This window comes from Mesoplodon mirus (assembly GCF_964341445.2).
Source record: "Mesoplodon mirus genome assembly, chromosome: 11".
Lineage (NCBI taxonomy): Eukaryota > Metazoa > Chordata > Mammalia > Artiodactyla > Ziphiidae > Mesoplodon > Mesoplodon mirus.
Genome location: NC_138987.1, coordinates 85,478,021 through 85,502,663, shown reverse-complemented (window position 1 = coordinate 85,502,663; position 24,643 = coordinate 85,478,021). Strand labels below are relative to the sequence as shown.

General features: G+C 40.0%; 1 protein-coding gene across 1 annotated transcript in view; it reads right to left on the bottom strand.

Annotated features, from left to right (window-relative positions):
- Nucleotides 1-6,152: 6,152 nt before the first annotated feature.
- Nucleotides 6,153-24,643, bottom strand: part of LOC309812095 (sulfotransferase 6B1-like) — a gene marked incomplete at both ends in the record, with an annotated part of 29,021 nt that continues 10,530 nt past the window's right edge. Inside the window, 3 exon segments of the mRNA XM_082635601.1 lie at nt 6,153-6,241; nt 19,098-19,284; nt 19,484-19,578. Coding sequence (XP_082491727.1) covers nt 6,153-6,241; nt 19,098-19,284; nt 19,484-19,578 — 371 coding nt within the window.

Sequence of the window (24,643 nt, the reverse complement as noted above, 5' to 3'; positions counted from 1 at the left end):
GTGCGTGGGCTTTCTCTAGTTGTGGCGAGTGGGATCTACTCTTCATTGCAGTGCACGGGCTTCTCACTGTGGTGACTTCTCTTGTTGTGGAGCAGGGGCTCTAGGCGTGCAGGCTTCAGTAGTTGCAGCACATAGTCTCAGTAGTTGCGGCACGTGGGCCCTAGAGTGCACGGGCTTCAGTAGTTGTGGCACACAGGTTCAGTAGTTGTGGCTCGCAGGCTCTAGAGCACAGGCTCAGTAGTTGTTGCACATGGGCTTAGTTGCTCTCTAGCATGTGGAATCTTTCCAGGCCAGGGATTGAACCTGTGTCCCCTGCATTGGCAGGTGGATTCTTAACCACTGTGCCACCAGGGAAGCCCCCCTTTTCATGTATTGTTGGATTCAGAGTGCTAATATTTTGTTGAGGATTTTTGCATCTATGTTCATCAGTGATATTGGCCTGCAATTTTTGCGATATCTTTGTCGAGTTTTGGTATCAGGATGATGGTGGCCTCATAGAATGAGTTTGGGAGTATTCCTTTATATGAAATTCTTTGGAATAGTTTCAGAAGGATGGGTGCTAACTCTTCTCTAAATATTTGATAGAGTTTGCCTTTGAAGTCATCTGGTCCTGGACTTCTTTTTGTTGGGAGTTTTTTTTTTTTTTTTTTTTTTCTTTCCTTTTTGCGGTATGCGGGCCTCTCACTGTTGTGGCCTCCCCCGTTGCGGAGCACAGGCTCCGGATGCGCAGGCCCAGCGGCCATGGCTCACGGGCCCAGCCGCTCCGCGGCATATGGGATCCTCCCAGACCGGGGCACGAACCCGTATCCCCTGCATCGGCAGGCGGACTCTCAACCACTTGCGCCACCAGGGAGGCCCTTGTTGGGAGTTTTTTAATCACAGTTTCAATTTCAGTACTTGAGATTGGTCTGTTCATATTTTTTATTTCTTCCTGGTTTAGTCTTAGGAGATTGTACCTTTCTAAGAATTTGTCCATTTTTTCTAGGTTGTCCATTTTATTGGCATATAGTTGCTTGTAGTAGTCTCTTATGATCCTTTGTATTTCTGTGGTGTCCATTGTACCTTCTCCTTTTTCATTTCTAATTTTACTGATTTGAGCCCTCTCCCTTTTTTTCTTGATGAGTCTGGCTAAAGGTTTATCAATTTTCTTTATCTTTTCAAAGATATACTGGGTATCATCACAGTTCTAGCTTTTAAAAAAATAAAGTTTTAATCAATTGATTGGAAGTAACTAATAATTTATTGATGTTATTAAATCTCATGATTATTAATCTCATTAGAGATTTAATAACATTTTCATTGTTCAACCATCATACATTGAACATTAATATCCACTAGAGGAAATTCTTTGTAAAATACAATTTTAGCATGTTTTGTTTTTCTTCACAACAAATCACATAGAGAGAAAATTTCTTCTAACCATGATTGGAGTATCTCGTGTGAGTGGGCAAGTGGAATGGGAAGGCTAAGGCTGAAGGAGGACACGGAAACAGTTGAATTACTGCGTTATCAGAGAACCAGAGTCAACTAAATAGAGAGAGGGAGAGAGATTCCCAAAATAAAAATGACCTCTTTCTGTCTTAACTTCTTTTAATCCTTACAACCTCTGTAAAGTAAGTACTTTTATTTCCTCCATTTTACAGATGGAGAAACTGAGGCACAGAGAGGTTAATAACTACCCAAGATCAGACACAAGTTGGTGGAACCAGAATTCAAGACAGAGAACATTCCCAAGGGTAGCAGATTATACCCTTAGTGAAGGCCTAGACAGTGTTTTCAAAATGTCATGGTACCTCAACCACCCTCATCAAAGTTGAATATAATCATTGGTAAAGGGCTTCCCTAGTGGCGCAGTGGGTAAGAATCTGCCTGCCGATGCATGGGACACGGGTTCGAGCCCTGGTCCGGGAAGATCCCACATGCCATGGAGCAACTAAGCCCGTGCGCCACAACTACTGAGCCTGCGCTCTAGAGCTTGTGAGCCACAACTACTGAGCCCAGGCACAACAACTACTGAAGCCCACGCATGTAGAGCCCGTGCTCCACAACAAAGAGAATCCACTGCAGTGAGAATTGCACCGCAACAAAGAGTAGCCCCCAGTAGCCACACCTAACTAATTCATTCTTCCATTCAACCCACCCTGCTGAATAATTTCTGAGGGCAACACGCTGCATCTGTCACTGAAAAAGCTTCTGAAAAGCTCTTTGTAAGTCTACAATAAAATTGGGAAGAAAAGACTTGCCTAATGTGAAATAGTTAAGTAATAATAGAAGGGAATATATGATTAAATTAAAAAAAAACTGACTAATGCAAGCATGAAGTAATAGAAGAATACAAAAATAGAACCAAAGTGGATAACAGTATTGGAACTGAGTCTCCTGGAAGATGTAAAATTAAACTGGTCCACAAACTCAATTGACAACCAACATTAGTTACACATCTATGATGAGTTCTGTCGCCAGCTAGGTGTGGGGGAGGGTACAAAAATGAACATGCCATGGACTCTCACTGGTAAAAACCTTACAAACTAGAATAGGAGGCAGACATTTACCTAGTAATACAAAGCCCGAATGGTTAAGTGTGGGAAGTAAAATGTAAGAGAAGGGTCATTGAAGAACCAATGAGGGAGAAGTGAAAAACAATGGGGCAGGGAAAGGGGCGTACCAGAGAAGGTTTTCTTAGAGCTGGTGTTAAACCAATAATGGGGTGAAATGCCATTAAGGCACAAGCAAATACATGGAAGTGAGACAGCGCCTCCTAATGAAACCTGAGAAGAATCATTAGGGTCTGGCAGTGATGTTTTAACTACAACAGAGGAGGGTGTAGGGCAGAGAAATGATCGCAGAATAGTGAAAATTTAAAAAACAAGACAGGGGAATCGAGAGGGGAGTAGTAGAAAGACATTTGGATGAGGAAATGGATATAAGTTGCTTGGTCAGATCCAAGGAAGTGAGAAAAGCAGTGTGGTGGGTCAGAGTTCGGGGGAGAGATTCAGAACTTACCTTTGAAAAGGTGAACCCCCCCAGTGGACGTGGGTATCAGGGCAATTAGTCTGCAGCCCGCCCCCAGCAATAGCCATCATCATGCAGACTCTCGTTTCTGAGGTGCTCTATAACTCTTCTAAACTGGCCCGGCTTCCCAAGTCTCCCTACCTTCTTCAACCACCCCCCCCTTGGCCCCAGGGGACAGCACCGCCGTCATCAGAGAGGCTCTCCTATCCTACCAATTACCTGGTGTCTAAATGACGTTTCAAACAGCATGGCCAAAGCAGGTCTTCTTTTTTCCTTTTCTTTTTTTTAAATTGGAGTATAGTCGCTTTACAATGTTGTGTTAGTTTCTGCTCTAGAGCAAAGTGAATCAGCTATACATATGCATATATCTCCTCCTTTTTGGATTTCCTTCCCATTTAGGTCACCACAGAGCATTGAGTAGAGTTCCTTGTGCTATACAGCAGGTTCTCATTAGCTATCTATATTATACATAGTATCAGTAGCATACATATGTCAATCCCAATTTGTCCCAACGCCCCCTCCCCACCTTGGTAACCGTAAGTTTGTTCTCTACGTCTGTGTCTCTACTTCTCAAAGCAGAGGTCTTGATCCATAACTCCTCCCCCCTGCCCGTCCACCACCAAAATCATGCTGCTAACAAGCCTTCATTTCTAACTAAATGGTATCTCAGCTACTCAGTTGATTAGCTAAAAATCTAGGCTTTATCTCCTTTTTTTTTTTTTTTTCTTTTGCGGTACGCGGGCCTCTCACTGCTGTGGCCTCTCCCGTTGCAGAGGACAGGGTCCAGATGCGCAGGCTCAGCGGCCATGGCTCACGGGCCCAGCTGCTCCGCGGCATGTGGGATCTTCCCGGACCAGGGCACGAACCCATGTCCCCTGCATCGGCAGGCGGACTCTCAACCACTGCGCCACCAGGGAAGCCCTAGGCTTCCTCTTCTATGCTTTTTTGTCTTTCATTCCTATAATAGGTGAGCTAGCTCAATATCCATGTTATATCCTGAAACTGGCCATTTCTCACCGTTCCCACTCCTATATTATTCCCTCACCTACACTGTACTAGCCGTTTGCCCATGCCTCTTCTCCTTGACCTTACGTCCCTCCTCCGTCCCGTCATCAGAGTGATCTTGTGAAAGTGTCCAGCAGAATGTCGCACTCCTCCGTGGGAAATCCCCCACCTAGCATGAAAGCCAATCTCCTTGCCACGCCCCCAAGCCAGGGAGCCCCATTCATCACTCGCATTGGATCTCCTACCTCCCTTCCTCAGGGTCCTCAGCCCAACACTCTGCTGAAGCAGCTCTGCAGTCACTGTTTGCCACATTACCTCATTTTATCTCCTTTAGAGCACATATTGGAACCTGGTGTATCTCAAATGTTTACTTCGTAAAAAATTATATATTTATGCCTACTAGAATGTAAGCATCTTGAGAACTTTGCCAAGTTCATCATGTGTCCCTATGGTCTACAATAAGGCCTGGCATATAGAAGATGCTCAAAAAATTATTTTTTGCCTGACTGATAATGATGTGGGAATTAAGGCTCTTAGTTGTAAATACCTTTAGATTATTGACCTTAAGGAATTTCCTATCAAAATTGGAATACAATGATCCCCAACGTACCTTACAGATTGAAAATACTATCATGTCATCAAATAAAGTCCTATGTCAGTTCATTCCACCTCAGTGGTCATCTTAATGTGAGAAGATGATATAGCCTCCTAGAATTTGGTAACTCGAACATCACGGTCAATGTCTTCTCCCCTCGTCTGTCTCATCAGACCCCCTTTGCTGTATTCCAACAGCTTAGTCATTCTCTGCACATCAGCGTCAGGGGAAGTTAACTATGATTTTAGCTCCAAAATGAAGATAAGGACTTGACCAAAATCACACCCGATTGCCTCTCTCATTCACTAACCTCATTTATTTGGGGAAGGGAGATATCAAAGTAGATCTCTGTGAGTGTTAACTCTGAAGAAAAAACAAAACCCTGAATTGCATGAAGTCCACAGGAATACGTTTTATTCAAAACAAATATGTATATATAGAAGATTGATCAAAATCTAATACTTCCTGAATTGTGATAAACTTGATACAAAATGCTCCGACAGATTTGTTACTAAAAATAAGATTCCCAGTACATTGAGGTACAGAATCAAAGTGTTTGGCTGAATTAACTAACTCAACCCACTGCTTTGGGTTTATAGCTCAGAGTCATATACAATATACAATCTCGATTTTCTATTTAGCCTTGAATAAGATATTATGGCCAAGTTGTAAACAATATGACATAGATGCTCATAACTTGTGTGTTGTCATTTAGGCAATAATCCTAAAATAAGTTCACTGAAATTTCATTACAATGTCCTCTAGGCTAAAGCTACAGAATCATATTCATTACAGGAGAGAGAGAATTATAGAAATTGGATTAATGCTAGAAATGCTTCTGGGAGAAAGCATACATATTCAAAATACTGTAAAAAATCACATGTAATTCAAGGAAACTTATACCTTTCAAAATTGTAATTTGACTACATTAATGATAAAGAAAATACTAGAATGCCAAGCCACTGTCAATTTATAGGTAAAAAGTATTTTTTTCATTCTTCTTTCTCACTAATACACCAGACTGTGGTCATTTAATATAATCTATCTATTACATGTTCCCACCTTAGTAAAATGATGTCTGTCTTTGTACGACACTGGAGAATATTTCTACACAAACACTGGGGAATGTTGAAATAAAATGTTTGTTTAGAGGTCATGATGGTCCAAATAGGCAGAAAATAATTTCTTCTCAGACATTTGTTAGTTTAGGTAATCCCTCACCTCTTTTGTTGTACGTTAATGCAGCTTATAGAACACACACAGTAATATGCTGTCTCTGAATAGAAGTAATCTCCTTGCCTTACAAATATTCCAAAAGGAGATATATAATTCAGCCATTCAAAAATTGTATACTTCCTTTTATCAGTAATTATCTATCACCAAATATGCTAATAATAGTCTCTCACACATGACACTTTTTCATAAGGTGTCTGTTTCTCACTGCAGGAAATATCTGCTTTCCACATTTGTGAAAAATATTTATGTATTCCCGAAGCACTGCACTGCATAAAATGGAAATTGGTTTCATTTGCCATTTATATTAAGAGTAATCTCCAAAGTGTTTTGCTAGTTCACTATGTTTCATTTTCTCTGTGAATAGTTCATCAAATAGTTCATCACCCACTGAACCTGAAAAAGAACTGGAAAGAAATCAGACAAGAACCAATTTAAATGTACAGTATGCACAAAAGAAATCTGCTAGATTTATAAGAAAATGTCAATAATTTTATCTCTTGATGGTAAGATGATGGGGAATTATTTTTTTTTCTTTTTCTTATCTGTTGTTTCTAATTTCTTCAGTAGTTGCATATTAATTTGTATAGTTTAAAAAGTTATTTCTTAAAAAGAAAGGAAGCTGAAAAATATATAAATATCCTAGGTCTTACCATAGGAGGCAAAGAAGGATCTCACCTAAACGTAATATAAACATAAAGCAGACAAAGTGGATGCAATGATGCTTCATTTATTTTCCTGCCTCTGCACCTCTGCAGCCATAGCTGTGCTGATAACATACCACAGGGGTGGGTCATTGGTCTCATTTAAGGAAATTTCTTTTACAAAATCGATAATGGAGAGTTGAAAACATAAACACCAAGTTACTTGTATGACATCCTCACCTTCAATATAAGGTGTTCTGAAATTGAAATAAGACGTACACTTCACACGGTCCACTGGCTTCTCCTGATCGTTAGAGTCACACTCTCAGCCTTGGCCACTGCATCAATCCCGCAGGTCTGCCCTTCTCCATAACGCACACTATGTCAAACCCCAATCCTCGACCTGGCCCGCCATGGTCCTTTACCACTTCTGGCCCCAGGCTTCATCCCTGGAGTCTAGTCTAGGGGAACTGGAGTCCATAATATTGGGCCGTAAAATCAATACACCATTTTATTCCTCCATACAGACTGTCTTACCTTGTTCTCTCTTATCTTTTCTTTCCAATTAGCTATAAACTCTTGCAAGTTAAGGACAGTGATGTAATGTACATGTGTAATCTGGTAGCACTGAATCAGGTACTGACCATATAGTGGGTGCTCAAAACCCATAACAATGTCACCTACAGCAAAGAAATACGCTACAACCTAAGAAATTTTGGTGTTGTTGATTCCTGGTTCAAAAGATTGAGTTTAAGAAGTAAAGTGGAGGAGCTTCAACATGGAGGAAGAGTAAGAAATGGAGATCGCCTTCCTCCCCACAGATACATCAGAAATACATCTACATGTGGAATAACTCCTACAGAACACCTACTGAACGCTGGCAGAAGACCTCAGACCCCCCCCAAAAGGCAAGAAACTCCCCACGTACCTGGGTAGGGCAAAAGAAAAAAGAAAAAACCGAGACGAAAGAATAGGGACGGGACCTGCACCAGTGGGAGGGAGCCGTGAAGGAGGAAAGGTTTCCACACACTAGGAAGCCCCTTCACGGGCGGAGACTGCGGGTGGTGGAGGGGGGAGCTTTGGAGCCACAGCGGAGAGTGCAGCAACAAGGGTGCGGAGGGCAAAGCGGAGAGATTCCCGCACAGAGGATCGGTGCTGACCGGCACTCACCAGCCCGAGAGGCTGGTCTGCTCAACCGCCGGGGCGGCGGGGCTGGGAGCTGAAGCTCGGGCTTTGGTCGGAGCGCAGGGAGAGGACTGGGGCTGGCGGCGTGAACACAGCCTGAAGGCGGCTAGTGCGCCACGGCTGGCCAGAAGGGAGTCCGGGGAAAAGTCTGGACCTGCCGAAGAGGCAAGAGACTTTTTCTTCCCTCTTTGTTTCCTGGTGCGCGAGGAGAGGGGATTAAGAGCGCTGCTTAACGAAGCTCCAGAGACGGGCGTGAGCCACGGCTATCAGCGTGGACCGACCCCAGAGATGCGCATGAGACACTAAGGCTGCTGCTGCCACCACCAAGAAGCCTGTGTGCGAACACAGGTCACTCTCCATACACCCGCTCCTGGAAGCCTGTGCAGCCCGCCACTGCCAGGGTCCCGTGATCCAGGGACAACTTCACCGGGAGAACGCACGGCGCGTCTCAGGCTGGTGCAACGTCATGCCTGCCTCTGCCGCCGCAGGCTCGCCACGCATCCGTACCCCTCCCTCCCCCAGCCTGAGTGAGCCAGAGCCCCCGAATCAGCGGCTCCTTTAACCCCATCCTGTCTGGGCAGAGACAGACGCCCTCAGGTGACCTACATGCAGACGCGGGGCCAAATCCAAAGCTGAACCCCGGGAGCTGTGCGAACAAAGAAGAGAAAGGGAAATCCCTCCCAGCAGCCTAAGGAGCAGCGGATTAAATCTCCACAATCAACTTGATGTACACTGCATCTGTGGAATACCTGAATAGACAACCAATTCATCCCAAATTGAGGCAGTGGACTTTGGGAGCAACGATATATATATTTTTTTCCTTTATCTCTTTTTGTGAGTGTGTATGTGTATGCTTCTGTGTGTGATTGTCTCCTTTTACCATTTGTCCTAGGGGTCAGTCTGTCCATTTTTTTGTTTTTAGCGTAGTTTTTAGTGCTTGTTATAATGGGTGGATTTCTTTTTTGGTTTGGTTGCTCTCTTCTTTCTTTTTTTTTATTAACTTAAATTTTTTTTTAACAATTATTTTTAATTTTATTAACTTTATTTTATTTTATTTTTTCTTTCGTTCTTTCTTTTTTTCTCCCTTTTATTCTGAGCCATGTGGATGACAGGGTATTGGGCCTCCGGCCGCATGTCAGGCCTGTGCCCCTGAGGTGGGAGAACTGAGTTCAGGACATTGGTCCACCAGAGACCTCCTAGATCCACATAATATCAAACAGCGAAAATCTCCCAGAGATCTCCATCTCAACGAGAAGACCCAGCTCCACCCAATGACCAGCAAGCTACAGGGCTGGAAACGCTATGCCAAACAACTGGCAAGATAGGAACACAACCCCATCCATTAGCAGAGAGGCTGCCTAAAATCATAATAAGGTCACAGACACCCAAAAAAACACCATTGGATGCAGACCTGCCCACCAGAAAGACAAGATCCAGCCTCATCCACCAGAACACAGGCACTAGTCCACTCCACCAGGAAGCCTACACAACCCACTGAACCAACCTTAGCCACTGGGGGCAGACACCAAGACAACGGGAACTATGAACCTGCAGCCTGCAAAAAGGAGGCCCCAAACACAGTAAATTAAGCAAAATGAGAAGACAGAGAAACACACAGCAGATGAAGGAGCAAGGTACAAACCCACTAGACCAAACAAGTTAAGAGGAAATAGGCAGTCTACCTGAAAAAGAATTCAGAAAAATGATAGTAAAGATGATCCAAAATCTTAGAAATAGAATGGAGAAAATACAAGAAATCTTTAACAAGGACCTACAAGAACTAACATGCAAACAAACAATGATGAACAACACAATAAATGAAATTAAAAATTCTCTAGAAGGAGTCAATAGCAGAATAACTGAGGCAGAGGAATGGATAAGTGACCTGGATGATAAAATACTGGAAATAACTACTGCAGAGCAGAATAAAGAAAAAAGAACGAAAAGAATTGAGGACAAATTCAGAGACCTCTGGGACAACATTAAACACACCAACATTCGAATTATAGGGGTCCCAGAAGAAGAAGAGAAAAAGAAAGGGACTGAGAAAATTTTTGAAGAGATTATAGTTGAAAATTCCCCGAATATGGGAAACGAAATAGTCAAGTCCAGGAAGTGCAGAGAGTTCCATAAAGGATAACTCCAAAGAGAAACACGCCAAGACACATATTAATCAAACTATCAAAAATTAAATACACACACACAAATTAAATACAAAGAAAAAATATTAAAAGCAGTAAGGGAAAAACAACAAATAACATACAAGGGAATCCCCATAAGGTTAACAGCTGATCTTTCAGCAGAAACTCTGCAAGCTAGAAGGGAGTGGCAGGACATATTTAAAGTGATGAAAGGGAAAAACCTACAACCAAGCTTCTCTGTCCAGCAAGGATCTCATTCAGATTTGATGGAGAAATTAAAACCTCTACAGGCAAGCAAAAGCTAAGAGAATTCAGGACCACCAAACCAGCTTTACAACAAATGCTAAAGGAACGTCCCTAGAAAGAAAACACAAGAGAAGGAAAAGTCCTACAATAACAAACCCAAAACAATTAAGAAAATGGTACTAGGAACATACATATCGAAAACTACCTTAAATATAAATGGATTAAATGTTCCAACCAGAAGACATAGACTGGCTGAATAGATACAAAAACAAGACCATATATATGCCATCTACAAGAGACCCACTTCAGACCTAGGGACACATACAGACTGAAAGTGAGAGGATGGAAAAGATATTCCATGCAAATGGAAAACAAAAGAAAGCCCTAGTACCAATGATCATATCAGACAAAATAGACTTTAAAACAAAGACTATTACAAGAGACAAAGAAGGACACTACATAATGATCAAAGATCAATCCAAGCAGAAGATTTTACAATTGTAAATATTCATGCACCCAACATAGGAGCACCTCAACATATAAGGCAAATGCTAACAGCCATAAAAAGGGAAATCGAAAGTAACACAATCATAGTAGGGGACTTTAACACCCCAGTCTCACCAATGGACAGATCATCCAAATGAAAATAAATAAGGAAACACAAGCTTTAAGTGATACATTAAACAAGATGGACTAAATTGATATTTATAAGACATTCCATCCAAAAACAACAAAATTCACTTTCTTCTCAAGTGCTCATGTTACATTCTCCAGGATAGATCATATCTTGGGTCACAAAACAAGCCTTGGTAAAGTTAAGAAAATTGAAATTGTATCAAGTATCTTTTCTGACCACAACGCTATGAGACTAGATATCAATTACAGGAAAAAAATCTGTAAAAAATACAAACACATGGAAGTTAAACAATACACTACTTATTAACGAAGAGATCACTGAAGAGATCAAAGAGGAAATCAAAAAATACCTAGAAACAAATGACAATGAAAACATGATGACCCATAACCTATGGGATGCAGCAAAAGCAGTTTTAAGAGGAAAGTGTATAGCAATAAAATCCTACTGAAGAAACAAAAATCATCTCAAATAAACAACCTAAACTTACACCTAAAGCAATTAGAGAAAGAAGAACAAAAAACCCCCAAAGTTAGCAGAAGGAAAGAAATAATAAAGATCAGATCAGAAATAAATGAAAAAGAAATGAAGGAAACAATAGCAAAGATCAAAAAAACTAAAAGCTGGTATTCTGAGAAGATAAAAAAAATTTGACAAACCATTAGCCAGACTTATCAAAAAAGAAAGAGAGAAGACTCAAATTAATACAATTAGAAATGAAAAAGGAGAAGTAACAACTGGCAGTGCAGAATTACAAAGGATCATGAGAGATTATTACAAGCAACTATATGCCAATACAATGGACAACCTGGAAGAACTGGACAAATTCTTAGAAAAGCACAACCTTCCGAGACTGAACCAGAAAGAAACAGAAAATATAAACAGACCAATCACAAGCATTGAAATTGAAACTGTGATTAAAAATCTCCAGCAGGGCTTCCCCTGGTGGTACAGTGGTTGAGAGTCTGCCTGCCGATGCAGGGGACACAGGTTCGTGCCCCAGTCCGGGAAGATCCCACATGCCGCAGAGCAGCTACGCCCGTGAGCCATGGCCACTGAGCCTACATGTCCAGAGCCTGTGCTCCGCAACAGGAGAGGCCACAACAGTGACAGGCTGGCATATGGCAAAAACAAACAAACAAACAAAAAAAAACCTTCCAACAAACAAAAGCCCAGGACCAGAGATGGCTTTACAGGTGAATTCTATCAAACATTTAGGGAAGAGCTAACACCTATCCTTCTCAAACTCTTCCAAAATATGGCAGAGGGAGGAATACTCCCAAACTCATTTTACAAGGCCACCATCACCCTGATATCAAAACCAGACAAAGATGTCACAAAGAAAGAAAATTACAGGCCAATATCACTGATGAACATACATGCAAAAATCCTCAATGAAATACTAGCAAACAGAATCCAACAGCACATTAAAAGGATCATACATCATGATCAAGTGGGGTTTATCCTAGGAAAGCAAGGATCCTTCAATATATGCAAATCAATCAATGTGATACACCATATTAAGAAATTGAAAAATGAAAACCATACGATCATCTCAATAGATGCAGAAAAAGCTTTCGACAAAATTCAACACCCATTTATGATAAAAACCCTCCCAAAGTAGGCATAGAGGGAACTTTCCTCAACATAATAAAGGCCATATATAACAAACCCACAGCCAACATCATCCTCAATGGTGAAAAACTGAAACCATTTCCACTAAGATCAGGAACAAGACAAGGTTGCCCACTCTCACCACTGTTATTCAACATTGTTTTGGAGGTTTTAGCCACAGCAATCAGAGAAGAAAAAGAAATAAAAGGAATACAAATCAGAAAAGAAGAAGTAAAGCTGTCACTCTATGCAGATGACATGATACTATACATAACGAATCCTAAAGATGCTACCAGGAAACTACTAGAGATAATCAATGAATTTGGTAAAGTAGCAGGATACAAAACTAATGCACAGAAATCTCTTGCATTCCTATACATTAATGATAAAAAATCTGAAAGAGAAATTAAGGAAACACTCCCATTTACCATTGCAACAAAAAGAATAAAATACATAGGCATAAACCTACCTAAGGAGACAAAACATCTGTATGCAGAAAACTCTAAGACACTGATGAAAGAAATTAAAGATGATACAAACAGATGGAGAGATAGACCATGTTCTAGGATTGGAAGAATATACATTGCAAAAATGACTCTACTACCCAAAGCGATCTACGGAGTCAATGCAATCCCTATCAAACTACCACTGGCATTTTTCACAGAACTAGAACAAAAATTTTCACAATTTGTATGGAAACACAAAAGACCCCAAGTAGCCAAAGCAATCTTGAGAAAGGAAAACGGAACTGGAGGAATCAGGCTCCCTGACTTCAGACTATGGTACAAAGCTACAGTAATCAAGACAGTATGGTACTGGCACAAAAAAACAGAAATATAGATCAATGGAACAGGATAGAAAGCCCAGAGATAAGCTCATGCATGTACGGTCACCTTATTTTTGATAAAGGAGGCAAAAATATACAATGGAGAAAAGACAGCCTCTTCAATAAGTGGTGCTGGGAAAACTGGACAGGTACAAGTAAAAGCATGAAATTAGAACACTCCCTAACACCATACACAAAAATAAACTCAAAATGGATTAAAGACCTAAATGTAAGGCCAGACACTATCAAACTCTTAGAGGAAAACATAGGCAGAACACTCTATGACATAAATCACAGCAAGATCCTTTTTGACCCACCTCCTAGACAAACGGAAATAAAAACAAAAATAAACAAATGGGACCTAATGAAACTTAAAAGCTTTTGCACAACAAAGGAAACCATAAACAAGATGAAAAGACCACCCTCAGAATGGGAGAAAATATTTGCAAATGAAGCAACTGACAAAGGATTAATCTCCAAAGTTTACAAGCAGCTCAATATCAAAAAAACAAACAACCCAATCCCAAAATGGGCAGAGGACCTAAACAGACATTTCTCCAAAGAAGATATACAGACTGCCAACAAACGCATGAAAGAATGCTCAACGTCATTCATCACTAGAGAAATGCAAATCAAAACTATACTGAGATATTACCTCACACCAGTCAGAATGGCCATCATCAAAAAATCCACAAATAAATGCTGGAGAGGGTATGGAGGAAGGGAACCCTCTTGCACTGTTGGTGGGAGTGTAACTTGATACAGCCACTATGGAGAACAGTATGGAGGTTCCTTAAAAAACTAAAAATAGAACTACCGTATGACTCAGCAATCCCACTTCTGGGCATATACCCTGAGAAAACCGTAATTCAAAAAGAGTCATGTACCACAATGTTAATTGTAGCTCTATTTACAATAGCCCGGACATGGAAGCAACCTAAGTGTCCACTGACAAATGAGTGGATAAAGAAGATGTGGCACATATATACAATGGAATATTACTCAGCCATAAAAAGAAATGAAACTGAGTTATTTGTAGTGAGGTGGATGGACCTAGTGTCTGTCATACAGAGTGAAGTAAGTCAGAAAGAGAAAAACTAATACCATATGCTAACACATATATATGGAATCTAAAAAAAAAAATGGTCATGAAGAACCTAGGGGCAGGATGGGAATAAAGATGCAGACCTACTAGAGAATGGACTTGAGGACATGCGGAGTTTTTTTTTTTTTTTTCAAAGTAAACTGTGATTTTATTGTGAAAATCTCATAGATGGAACATTAAATTGAATATTTGTGCTGTCCGTAGCATTTTACAATAATCTTACCACTTATTTTTGTACCATGCATTTCAATTGCCTGTTTAGTGAAAATAAAGAAACCTACAGTTTTTGGCTTGTTTTAGCTTAAATTTTACCATTGAATTAAACACCCCACCATGAAATGCGTTGCCAACAGCCACATCCCAGCCCCTAAGTAAAGAATGTTTTGGCTGCTAGTTCAACCCCAAGGAAACAATCTTTGACTTCTATCACCTTAAAATGCCAGTGTTATTAGCAAAAGATTTTTGTTCCCCACAATAAAAACCAACCCTAGGATCTTTAAGGTCCTAGTTAACAAAATTTTCACGTGTGCAAAGTTTGACTGAAATAAATGTATTTCTCTCATTTATCCTTCCCACCCAGCATTCCTGTTTTCAGCTAATTTTAAGGGATATAATTTCTAAAATTAGGGCAAAGAGTAAATTTCCTGCTTTCTACTTCAATGCTTTAACTCTCCTCCAACCTACACAGTTGTAGAGGATAAAAGAGCTGACATCTGACTCCAAGCATGAAGAAACAATATTAGCACACGTTAGTCTAACCATCTGCCAATTAGGGAAGGGTAAGCTGGGACAAAGTGAGAGAGTGGCATGGACATATATACACTACCAAATGTAAAATGGATAGCTAGTGGGAAGCAGCCGCATAGCACAGGGAGATCAGCTTGGTGCTTTGTGACCACCTAGAGGGGTGGGATAGGGAGTGTGGGAGGGAGGGGAGACGCAAGAGGGAAGAGATATGGGGATATATGTATATGTATAACTGATTCACTTTGTTATAAAGCAGAAACCTACACACCACTGTAAAGCAATTATCCTCCAATAAAGATGTTTAATAAATAAATAAATAAACAAACAAATAAATAAATAAAAAGAAGAAGTAAAGTGGAAGTCTTCCACTTGGGGGAGAAGAAAAACGAAAGAAAATAGTATCAGAGGGAAGATCCCAGAATCAGGAAATGGCATTGCTTCTAAAACACACCAGCTGGGGCACAAGGTCAATTTCATGAGGTCAAAATGCCTGGCCCTTAGAAGGGCAATGTTAATGATATTAATTTACTTAATATTTTTCCGTCCTTCTTAGGTCTCCATTCCGGCTTCTTATATCAATTCGCCTGAACCACTGTTGTCTTCTTCCGTTTGACCTGACTTTTGTTTGCTTGGTTTCTGATTTATTCTTTCACTCTAACTTTCATTTACTTTTTTTAAGAAAAAAAATATTTAAAAAATAATAGAGTATTTATATATGTGGGTTACAGAAAATACATACATAGATGCAAAAGAAGATAAAAATCAAGGAAATGTACCCAGCTCACATGGCTAATAAATTGGTTAGCATGCATTCTTCTAGATGTTCTTCTTTGTAAACATATATAAGCATATAAACTGCATTTAAAAGTCCCACCGTTATAACCTACTTTTTTCACTTTTTATACTTTGATCATCTTTCCATACTACTATTTATACACCTACAATGAAAATTACACTAAGTAGAGTAAGATTGTTTGGATTCAAATCTTGACTGTACCAGCTACTAGCTGTGTGATATTAGACAAGTTATTCAGGTGCTTGGTGTCTCAGTAAAACCACATAAATAGCATCCTCAAAAGTCTGTTGCCAAGTTTTAGATAAATCAAGTCATGTGCCTGGCACAGAGTAAGCACTCAGTAAATGCTAGCTATTCTTCATCTATAGTTTTAGTGACTCCATAATAAACCCCTGTATGGATGTAACTTAATATGTTTAAATTTCTGATTAGTAGCCATTTAAGTGCATCTGAGGTTTTCATTGTTATAAGCAGTATTGCAACATGCATCCTGTCCATACATCTTTCCATACTCCTGTAATATCCCCCATAAATTTTAGTTTGTATGGGCCCTTGGACTTCTGACACTTACGTGGACTACTCCGTATCCTCCCTTGTCACCTTATCTCCATGGCCACCATAGTCACTTTCTAGAATATCAGCTCCATTTATGACTTTACAGTAAGGACAACTGCAGGCACAAATTCTCCTCTGAAAAGTGACGAATAGCTCCGTGTGCCAAGGAGTCTGAATCACCAACTTCAGTCGTTTATTTGAAATGATGATTTTCAGAGGATGGATTCCCCACTCCCACTCCATCCAGCCAATGGAAGGAATGAAGTAAGTGGTCTCTACTGACCCTCCTTGTGTATAATTCCTCATACAGTCCTAATGTACCAACTGGCACTCATGGGAACTAGTATCAGAGAGGCTACTTCCACTGTTAACCTGTGTTCTGTTAGATCTAATATAAGGAGATCACTTTTAGGTAGAATTTAAATGCATTAGAATTAAGGTTGCTAGCTACAAGTATGTTGACATGATTTCACCTGGTGCTATTTGCTAGGGTCACTAGTCGGAAGGTCAGAGATAAACTCTTCTCATTAGAGTGAAATTTCTCAAGTTTGTAGAACAGGCTGTATGAATACTGAGTATTGCTAATCATATCTCAAAGGGAGGTGGTAAAAGACCTCAATAGAAGTATGGGACTCCACTAAGGATTAGAACTTCCTCATTTCTCAGCATCCTCTTTACCATGGTCCCTCCCAAAATCTTCCTGTTTCTCTCCTCTTTGCTCATTTCTTTTCTTCATGCATCCTTTTCCACATTCTGTCTTCCCTTTATCATCCCTCCCCCACCCCTTCTAACCTTTCTCTTCACCCTGCCTTTCTCTAGCTCCCATACCGTTTCAATACTGTCCTCCATTCTCGCGCTTCTTAAGAGTGGTCCTTCATTTCTACTCCTCTCCTTAGCCTCTTATCTCTTTAACCCCCTCCTGAGTGTGGATTCCATCCCCAATACTATAGAAACTGCATTCCCAGAATTCACAAATGGTAAATAAATGGTCATGTTTGACCCTAGTTTTCTTCCTAATTCTGGCTGATTTCTTTCCTTGGCTTGTCTTGGGCTGTTGATGTCAGGGTCCCTAGGGCTCTCCCTTCTATCCCTTCCTTCACGAGCCCTTCCCACTCACCCTGAACAATTTTACCTAATTCCACAGTCTGCTGATGCCTCCTAAGCTGACCTCTCAGCCGAGCTGCACCCAACAGTGGCTTGCTGCCCCTGCCCAAATTATGACCCTCAATGTTTCTTTACTTGTACTATTACAGCAACATTTTAACTGCACTTTTTGCCTCTGTTTTCACCCTCTTCTAATCAATTTTCCACTCTGACTCTATTATTTTCTAGCACACAGGTCTGACCATTGTCAGGTCCCTTCTTAAAACAGCAAACAGATCTCATGATGTCCATCAAAGCTTTTGCTCTCTGTCCACAGTCTTTATCTCTCTCATTCTGCTTCACGTATCATATACTACTTTAGCACATGAGACTACCTGCTCCTTCTCGAAAGTACCTTCTAATTCCATGGTGGTTCTGAGATTTTCTTCTTGCTGTAACATATTTCTTCCTTGTCATTTTCCTAGTAAAATCCTGCTCAGGCTTCCAGTCCCAGACCTGATCTCTTCACCTACTTTGCTAGGCAAATATTTTCTCTCCCGTATTCATGTTGCTGTTCACATTTGCTCACACTATTAGTGTAGTTGTTATGACCTTGTATTATCATCTAGATTATGATCTTCTGAATGACAAGTCTGTGTGTTATTAAATTTTTGAAACTTAGTTTTTAGAAAATAGTTTATTAATAAATATTTGGTAAATTGAATTCTCTCCTCTCTCTTAGCCCTGGGTTTCCAACTATAAGGAAATAAAAAAATGAACCACAAAAAAGGACAAAAGTAATTTGCAAAGTTAAGATAATATCTGATTTACATGAATTGGCCAGTATTTGCTTTGGGAGTAATTATATTCAGTTGAGGCAAAGAACGGAAATAAATGTGTGCTTTTAGTAAGAAACCTGAGTACATAAGTACAAAGAATTTTGTCTTTGTAAGTTATGAAAAATTTGAAAAATGTTAAAACATTTTCTCCCCAGATGTGTATTAAAATTCACATATATTTCAAAACAATTCTACATCCAGATGCACCCAACCTGCTTCTAAGTAAAACGTCAGGAATTAGTGGAGAAGATTTGTTTTCTTCTCTCTGTTTCCATGCAGAGGAACATCCTTAGATAACAATCCCAGCTTCTCTCTCCACCCTTTCCTTACTTCTGCAGGGTGAGTTATTTGATTGGTGAGGTTAGGAAAATGCACTGGTCACACTCATCAGCTCTCTTCTCTCTCCTGGAGAAAACATGAGTCATGTACCACTCTGTGCCATGCTCTAAGTGTCCTGCCCCAGTGGGGGTCAGGACTGCATTTGAGTGGCTGTGACTAAATGAGTATGTTTGTAAAATTCAGGGTTAGTTATTAGCAATCACACCAGGCTGCAGACCTGAGGCACATTCTTCACATAGCTTTATCATTTCTATCTGTTTGACACCTGTGTCTATCTTTCAATTGGTTCCTCACTGGGCCTGGGAATGTCAATGTCTGGAAAGAATGTAGTTCAAAAATTTCACTTAATAAACTTAATAAACGTTCACTGAGGGATGCCAATGTGCAATCCACTGTGCAAGGTATGGGGTGTACAAAGGTGAAATGAGAGATTAAAAATGGTGAAATGCAATTACTTCCAGATGTAAGCCCAGACAAAGCATCACATCTCTGACTTACCTTTCCTAAATACCAGGCTCCTATTAGATGTGAGGGCACAGATGGTATGATTTGGATCACGGTTTTCTTTGGCTGTATTATTTTTCATTTCAGTGAATGATGTTTTCCAAGCAATCTGATTAATTTCACCATCACTCATGCTTAAACCAAGGAAAGCAGTTATTTTCTTTATGGTTTTAGAAGGATCCTGAGCAAAAAGCAAATAAATACATACATATATATATATATATATATATATATATATATATATATATATATATAAAGTATATCTCATCAAAGCACTAAATTCATTCTCTGAAACCTGAAAATGGAATTCATTGATTGATTTCCTGTTTTAACTTAATTCTACTTAAGTTTTCATTGTTGAAATGGTAGAAAGGACTTACTTTCTTCATTTCTTCATAGGATATAATTAGAATGTTCTTAGCATTTTTGTGTTCTTCCCAGCTTAAAACGTCATCAAACCAGGATCCATATACAACTAGAAGAAAAGTGAATTGTTGTGCTAATATTAAATGCTATAAAAAAAAAGCTTTCATTAAACATTATCACTTTGCATCCCTGGGTTCTTCCCACTTCAGTGAAAAAGTAAGGCACACACGTATTAGACTCTGGAGGGCAAGAGTTTTCCTTCAGAGAGCTCAATTTCACTATTTCAAATAAATATAATATTGTGAAATGAAGCTGGATGGCCCCCTCTTTTAATTAGGCTGAGGTGTTTTTTTCTTATTTTTAGTAAAATATTCTTTTATCATCAGAGGGTCTTCCCTGGTGGTCTGGTGGTTAGAACTCTGTGCTTCCACTGCAGGGGGTGTGGGTTCCATCTCTGGTTAGGGAACAAAGATCCCGCAAACCACGAGGACAAAGAACAAAAACAGTGACAGCAGAACTACACAGATACATATTTTCCCAAGAATTGTGTTTTGATATCTACCTTGGATCTTGGGAGAAATAGGGAAACAATAAGAATTTATCATTTTCTTCCTGTAAAATGACATGCTTTTCATAATGATAAGTTCTTAGTATAAAAAGTTTATAAACATCCTCAAAACAAATTCTGTTCACTTATCTTAGTTCAAGGCTGAAAAATACAGTTTTAGAGATTTCTCTGTAGTTGATATTATTCCTTTATCGTTTCATTAAATTGACAGCCTTAAAAATCTCCAGGGTTTAAAAGTAAAATATTAAAAACGGGACTTCCCTGGTGGTGCAGTGGTTAGGAATCCACCTGCCAATGCAGGGGACATGGGTTCAATACCTGGTCTGGGAAGATCCCACATGCTGCAGAGCCACTAAGCCCATGCGCCACAGCTACTGAGCCTGTGCGCTAGAGCCTGTGAGCCACAACCACTGACCCCACACACTGCAACTACTGAAGCCCAAGTGCCTACAGTCCGTGCTCCACAAGAGAAGCCACCACAGTGAGAAGCCCGCGCATCACAACAGAGTAGTCCCAGCTGGCCACAACTAGAGAAAGCCCACTCACAGCAACGAAGACCCAACACAGCCAAAAAAAAAAAAATGTTGTATGCCACAGCAATAACCAAGTTTCTTTGTCAATTGCATTGTAATCAGATCTTTAACCGTGGCTTCTTAAATCTTTTGTCATTTGTAGACAGTTATTGTTTGTACTCTGATGCTTTTGCAAAAATGCTTCATCTTCAAGATTCATAGGTGGAACTTTTTGACAAGTACAGGTTTCTGATAGCTTTCAGATTATACTGCTGAACTGGCGAAATTAAAGAAAACTAATGGAAAATCTGATAGCTTAATAAAACTGTTAACAGAAGATTAAGATCAAGGATTAGTCACATAGGACTGAACAAATTGATGAATATGGTTATAATTGTTTAGTTTTTGTCTGAAATATTACTGGTTTTTAATCTGTGTTTTGAGCTATAAGGAAACCCTTCCCTTCAAGCTAATTATGACTTACAGCAATTTGGTAAGTTGTACTTTTGTAAGTAGAATTGAAATATTTATCTTTTCTCTCTACATGACCCCTCCAGAAATTGGAAATTCTTAGGTTCCCAGCAGCTTTATCAGGTGAATATGAAAGGCTGCCTCCTGGCAGGTGCAGGAATCTTGGGATATTTGGGGGACTCAGAGAAGAGAGGAGTCCATCCAAATCTATAGATATCATAGGTGGAATCTGATGTCAAGCCCTTGGTGTGGCTTTCCTGGCCTTGAGAGGCCTTTTTAAAGTTCAATTTGTTACTCTTTATAAAAAGTTCCAGCAGAGCCACCTTAAAAGAACCTGTATGATCAATTACACTTATGTAAATAATCAAGCCGAGTTTATTAAAACCAGACTTATTTTGCAAATAAATTAGTCTTAATTTGGCTACATTTGGTAGAAATGAGGGTAATTTTAGTAGACATAAAAAAAAATCATGTTGGGTTTCCCTGGTGGTGCAGTGGTTAAGAATCTGTCTGCCAATGCAGGGGACACAGGTTCGAGCCCTGGTCCGGGAAGATCCCACATGCCGTGGAGCAACTAAGCCCGTGCGCTACAACTACTGAGCCTGCGCTCTAGAGACTGCGTGCCACAACTACTGAAGCCCACACGCCTAGGGCCTGTGCTCTGCAACAAGAGAAGCCACCGCAGTGAGAAGCCCGCTCTCTGCAACTAGAGAAAGCCCGCTTGCAACAAACAAGACACAACACAGCCAAAAATAAAATAACTAAAATAAAATAAATTTATTTAAAAAATCATGTTTTGGTGGACCATTAAGTTCTACGGTTGTTGTCTTTGAGTTTTTTTGTATTTACCACCTAAGACTCACTTCTCAGATGGCTCCTTCTTGCTATGTTACATTACCAGAAAGATTTTTTTCTGAAACTTACTATCACAGTAATCTATCTTTGGAAGAATAGATGCCCCATGACCTGCAACCAGGACATTGTGCACACTGGAAAAGACGTCAGTTAAAGGAATCTTTACAGCCACTTTGGAAAGAACCCTATCAGGCCTCCTCTCCTGAATGAACTGCAAATCTTGTTCTGTTTCTAACACCTGACTAAGACCATCACTACCAGACCAGGTTGAGAAGACAACATCTGAAGTAGACAGCTGACCCAAGATGCTGGACAAGGCTCATATAGCAATTACTTTGCTAGCTGTTCATACTTTTACTTATGAACCAAATGTATTTCTTCCCTGGACTCAATTGTTTTCCAGTTTGAAAAGGTCAATCCAAGTGCTGTGTTTGTGGCCAGCTGCCTATGTCCAATATTCCTAGTTTACCTTGGTAGATTTCTCTTCTCCAGGATTCTAACTGGATGGCTCTTAGAAATTTTATTTTAGAAGAAAGAAATTCTAGTAGCATGCAAGCTAATGCTACCACCAGTATCAATAAGTGAGACCCTCTTAGATGACCAACTAATGACACTTGTTCTGAACCTGGCCATAAATACTCCTTTACATTAAATGTTAAATACTGGGTAGCAGTGGATTTATGCAACAAGTTTATGGCCTTGGCTTTCCCCAGGTTGGTTAGGAAGATGCACAACTGATTTCCTTTGGGCTCAAGGTCACTTACAGGAAGCCTTGAAACAGCCCCTGCCAATCTGCCTTTAATGCGAGCAAGCTGGGTTTCGATGAGTTTTCCAATGGTATGACCATTTGGCTGTGACACTCTTTCCTTCACTAGGGATAGGAGATATCATTAATCACATGTAGGCTTTAACAAAATTTACTCAGCAAGCTTTGAATGATAATAATCAAGCCATTAGCTTGCTCAATTTGGAAGTCTCCATGATGAGAAAAGTGGTCCTACAGGATTGCATGGCCCTGGATATTCTAACTGCTTCTTGGGGGGGGGGAACTTGTGCTATAATACATACTAAATGTTGTGTTTTTATACCTGATGGGTCTTCTAATGTGACCTGTTTTATGACACATGAAGAATCAAATTTCCCCTATGAAAGATCCTCTTCCCAATCTAAAGGAAATACTAGGAAAATGGTTTGGTTTAGGAAGATCTTGGCTTCAGTCTTTATTAATGACATTGTTACTCCTATTGGCAATTTTGACTACAGTTTGTGTAATTTATAAAGTGATAGTTTCTCAAGCTGTGTATCAACTTCTACTAAGATAATGATATCTAAACTTGAAACTATTTATCATATCTATAGTTCTCTATAAATTAATGAATGTGTACAATGCACATGCAAGGTAAAATTGGCACCAGTTCTATTGGACAACTTGGAATTGACTGTTACTCTTTGCCATATATCTTACTAGTACAACCCCCTAAAAGCAAAGAAAGAACCGAGCTATTAAGACCTGACATCAAGGGACATGGTGGACTCAGGCTAGGTAAGCAACCACCCTGGCATCAAGGGACCAAATATATGATCACCTAATGATTACTATTAAAAGATTAATGATCAAAAGCAGGAAATTGATTAATTAAAATTCATATTTTATGGTAAGATGAGAAAAATTTAAACATAAAAGTTTTCTCTGCCTGTTTGGACCTCCTCCCTCCCCTTTAGAGTGTCTGCATTAACCAGACATCCTTAGGAGAAAACATTCCTTCTTAATCTTGTAAGAAGTCATGATGACTCATGACTCACTTTGTACATATAGATCTGGATCGTGTAAACTATCAATAATACATCATTTGACATATAACCCGTTGTCTCAAAACTTATATAACTGTGCTTTGACCTCAAATGGATGGAACTGTCCTCAGAGCTTTCTGAAAGACTGTCTCCTGGGTTTTAATCCTCAGATTGGCTTAAATAAAATTTTCCATTTTTTCTTAGGCTATTGATTAATTTTTTGTCGACATCTCCTTAACATCTAAAGATTTAATACTAGCTAATGCCTCAATCATAAAAGAGCTACTCTACTGGTGATTTCCTGAAGATCTGTTGACTGCTGATTCATTTTAATAAACATTTATTAAGCCATTAGTGTCTGCCAGACATTGTGCTATACATTTAGGACACTAAATCTTTGAATAAATTGAAGTATAATTAATTCCAAACTAACTGCAGTTTTTCATGACTTCAGCTCCTGAGGAAGCAAAGGGCAAAAAAATAATGTATGTTTTTTGGCCATATCATATGGCATGAAGGATCTTAGTTTCCTGGCCAGGGATCAAACCTTTGTCCCTTGCACTGGGAGCACAGAGTCTTAACCACTGGACCACCAGGGAAGTCCCATAATGTATTTTTTTTTTTTTTTTTTTGGCTGTACGCGGGCCTCTCACTGCTGTGGCCTCTCCCGTTGCGGAGCACAGGCTCCGGACACACAGGCTCCGCGGCCATGGCTCGCGGGCCCAGCCGCTCCGCGGCATGTGGGATCTTCCGGGATCGGGGCACGAACCCGTGTCCCCTGCATCGGCAGGCGGACTCTCAACCACTGCGCCACCAGGGAAGCCCCCATAATGTATTTTTAAAACAAGAATTTCCAGGACTACAGTGGTATCATTATAGTGTTAGCCCAATTTTCTGCTCCATGGGCCCAGAGGACTATGTAATAAGAATTGGTGCCAAGAAGAGCTGCCCTGATACAATCTTCAGTTACTAGCAAT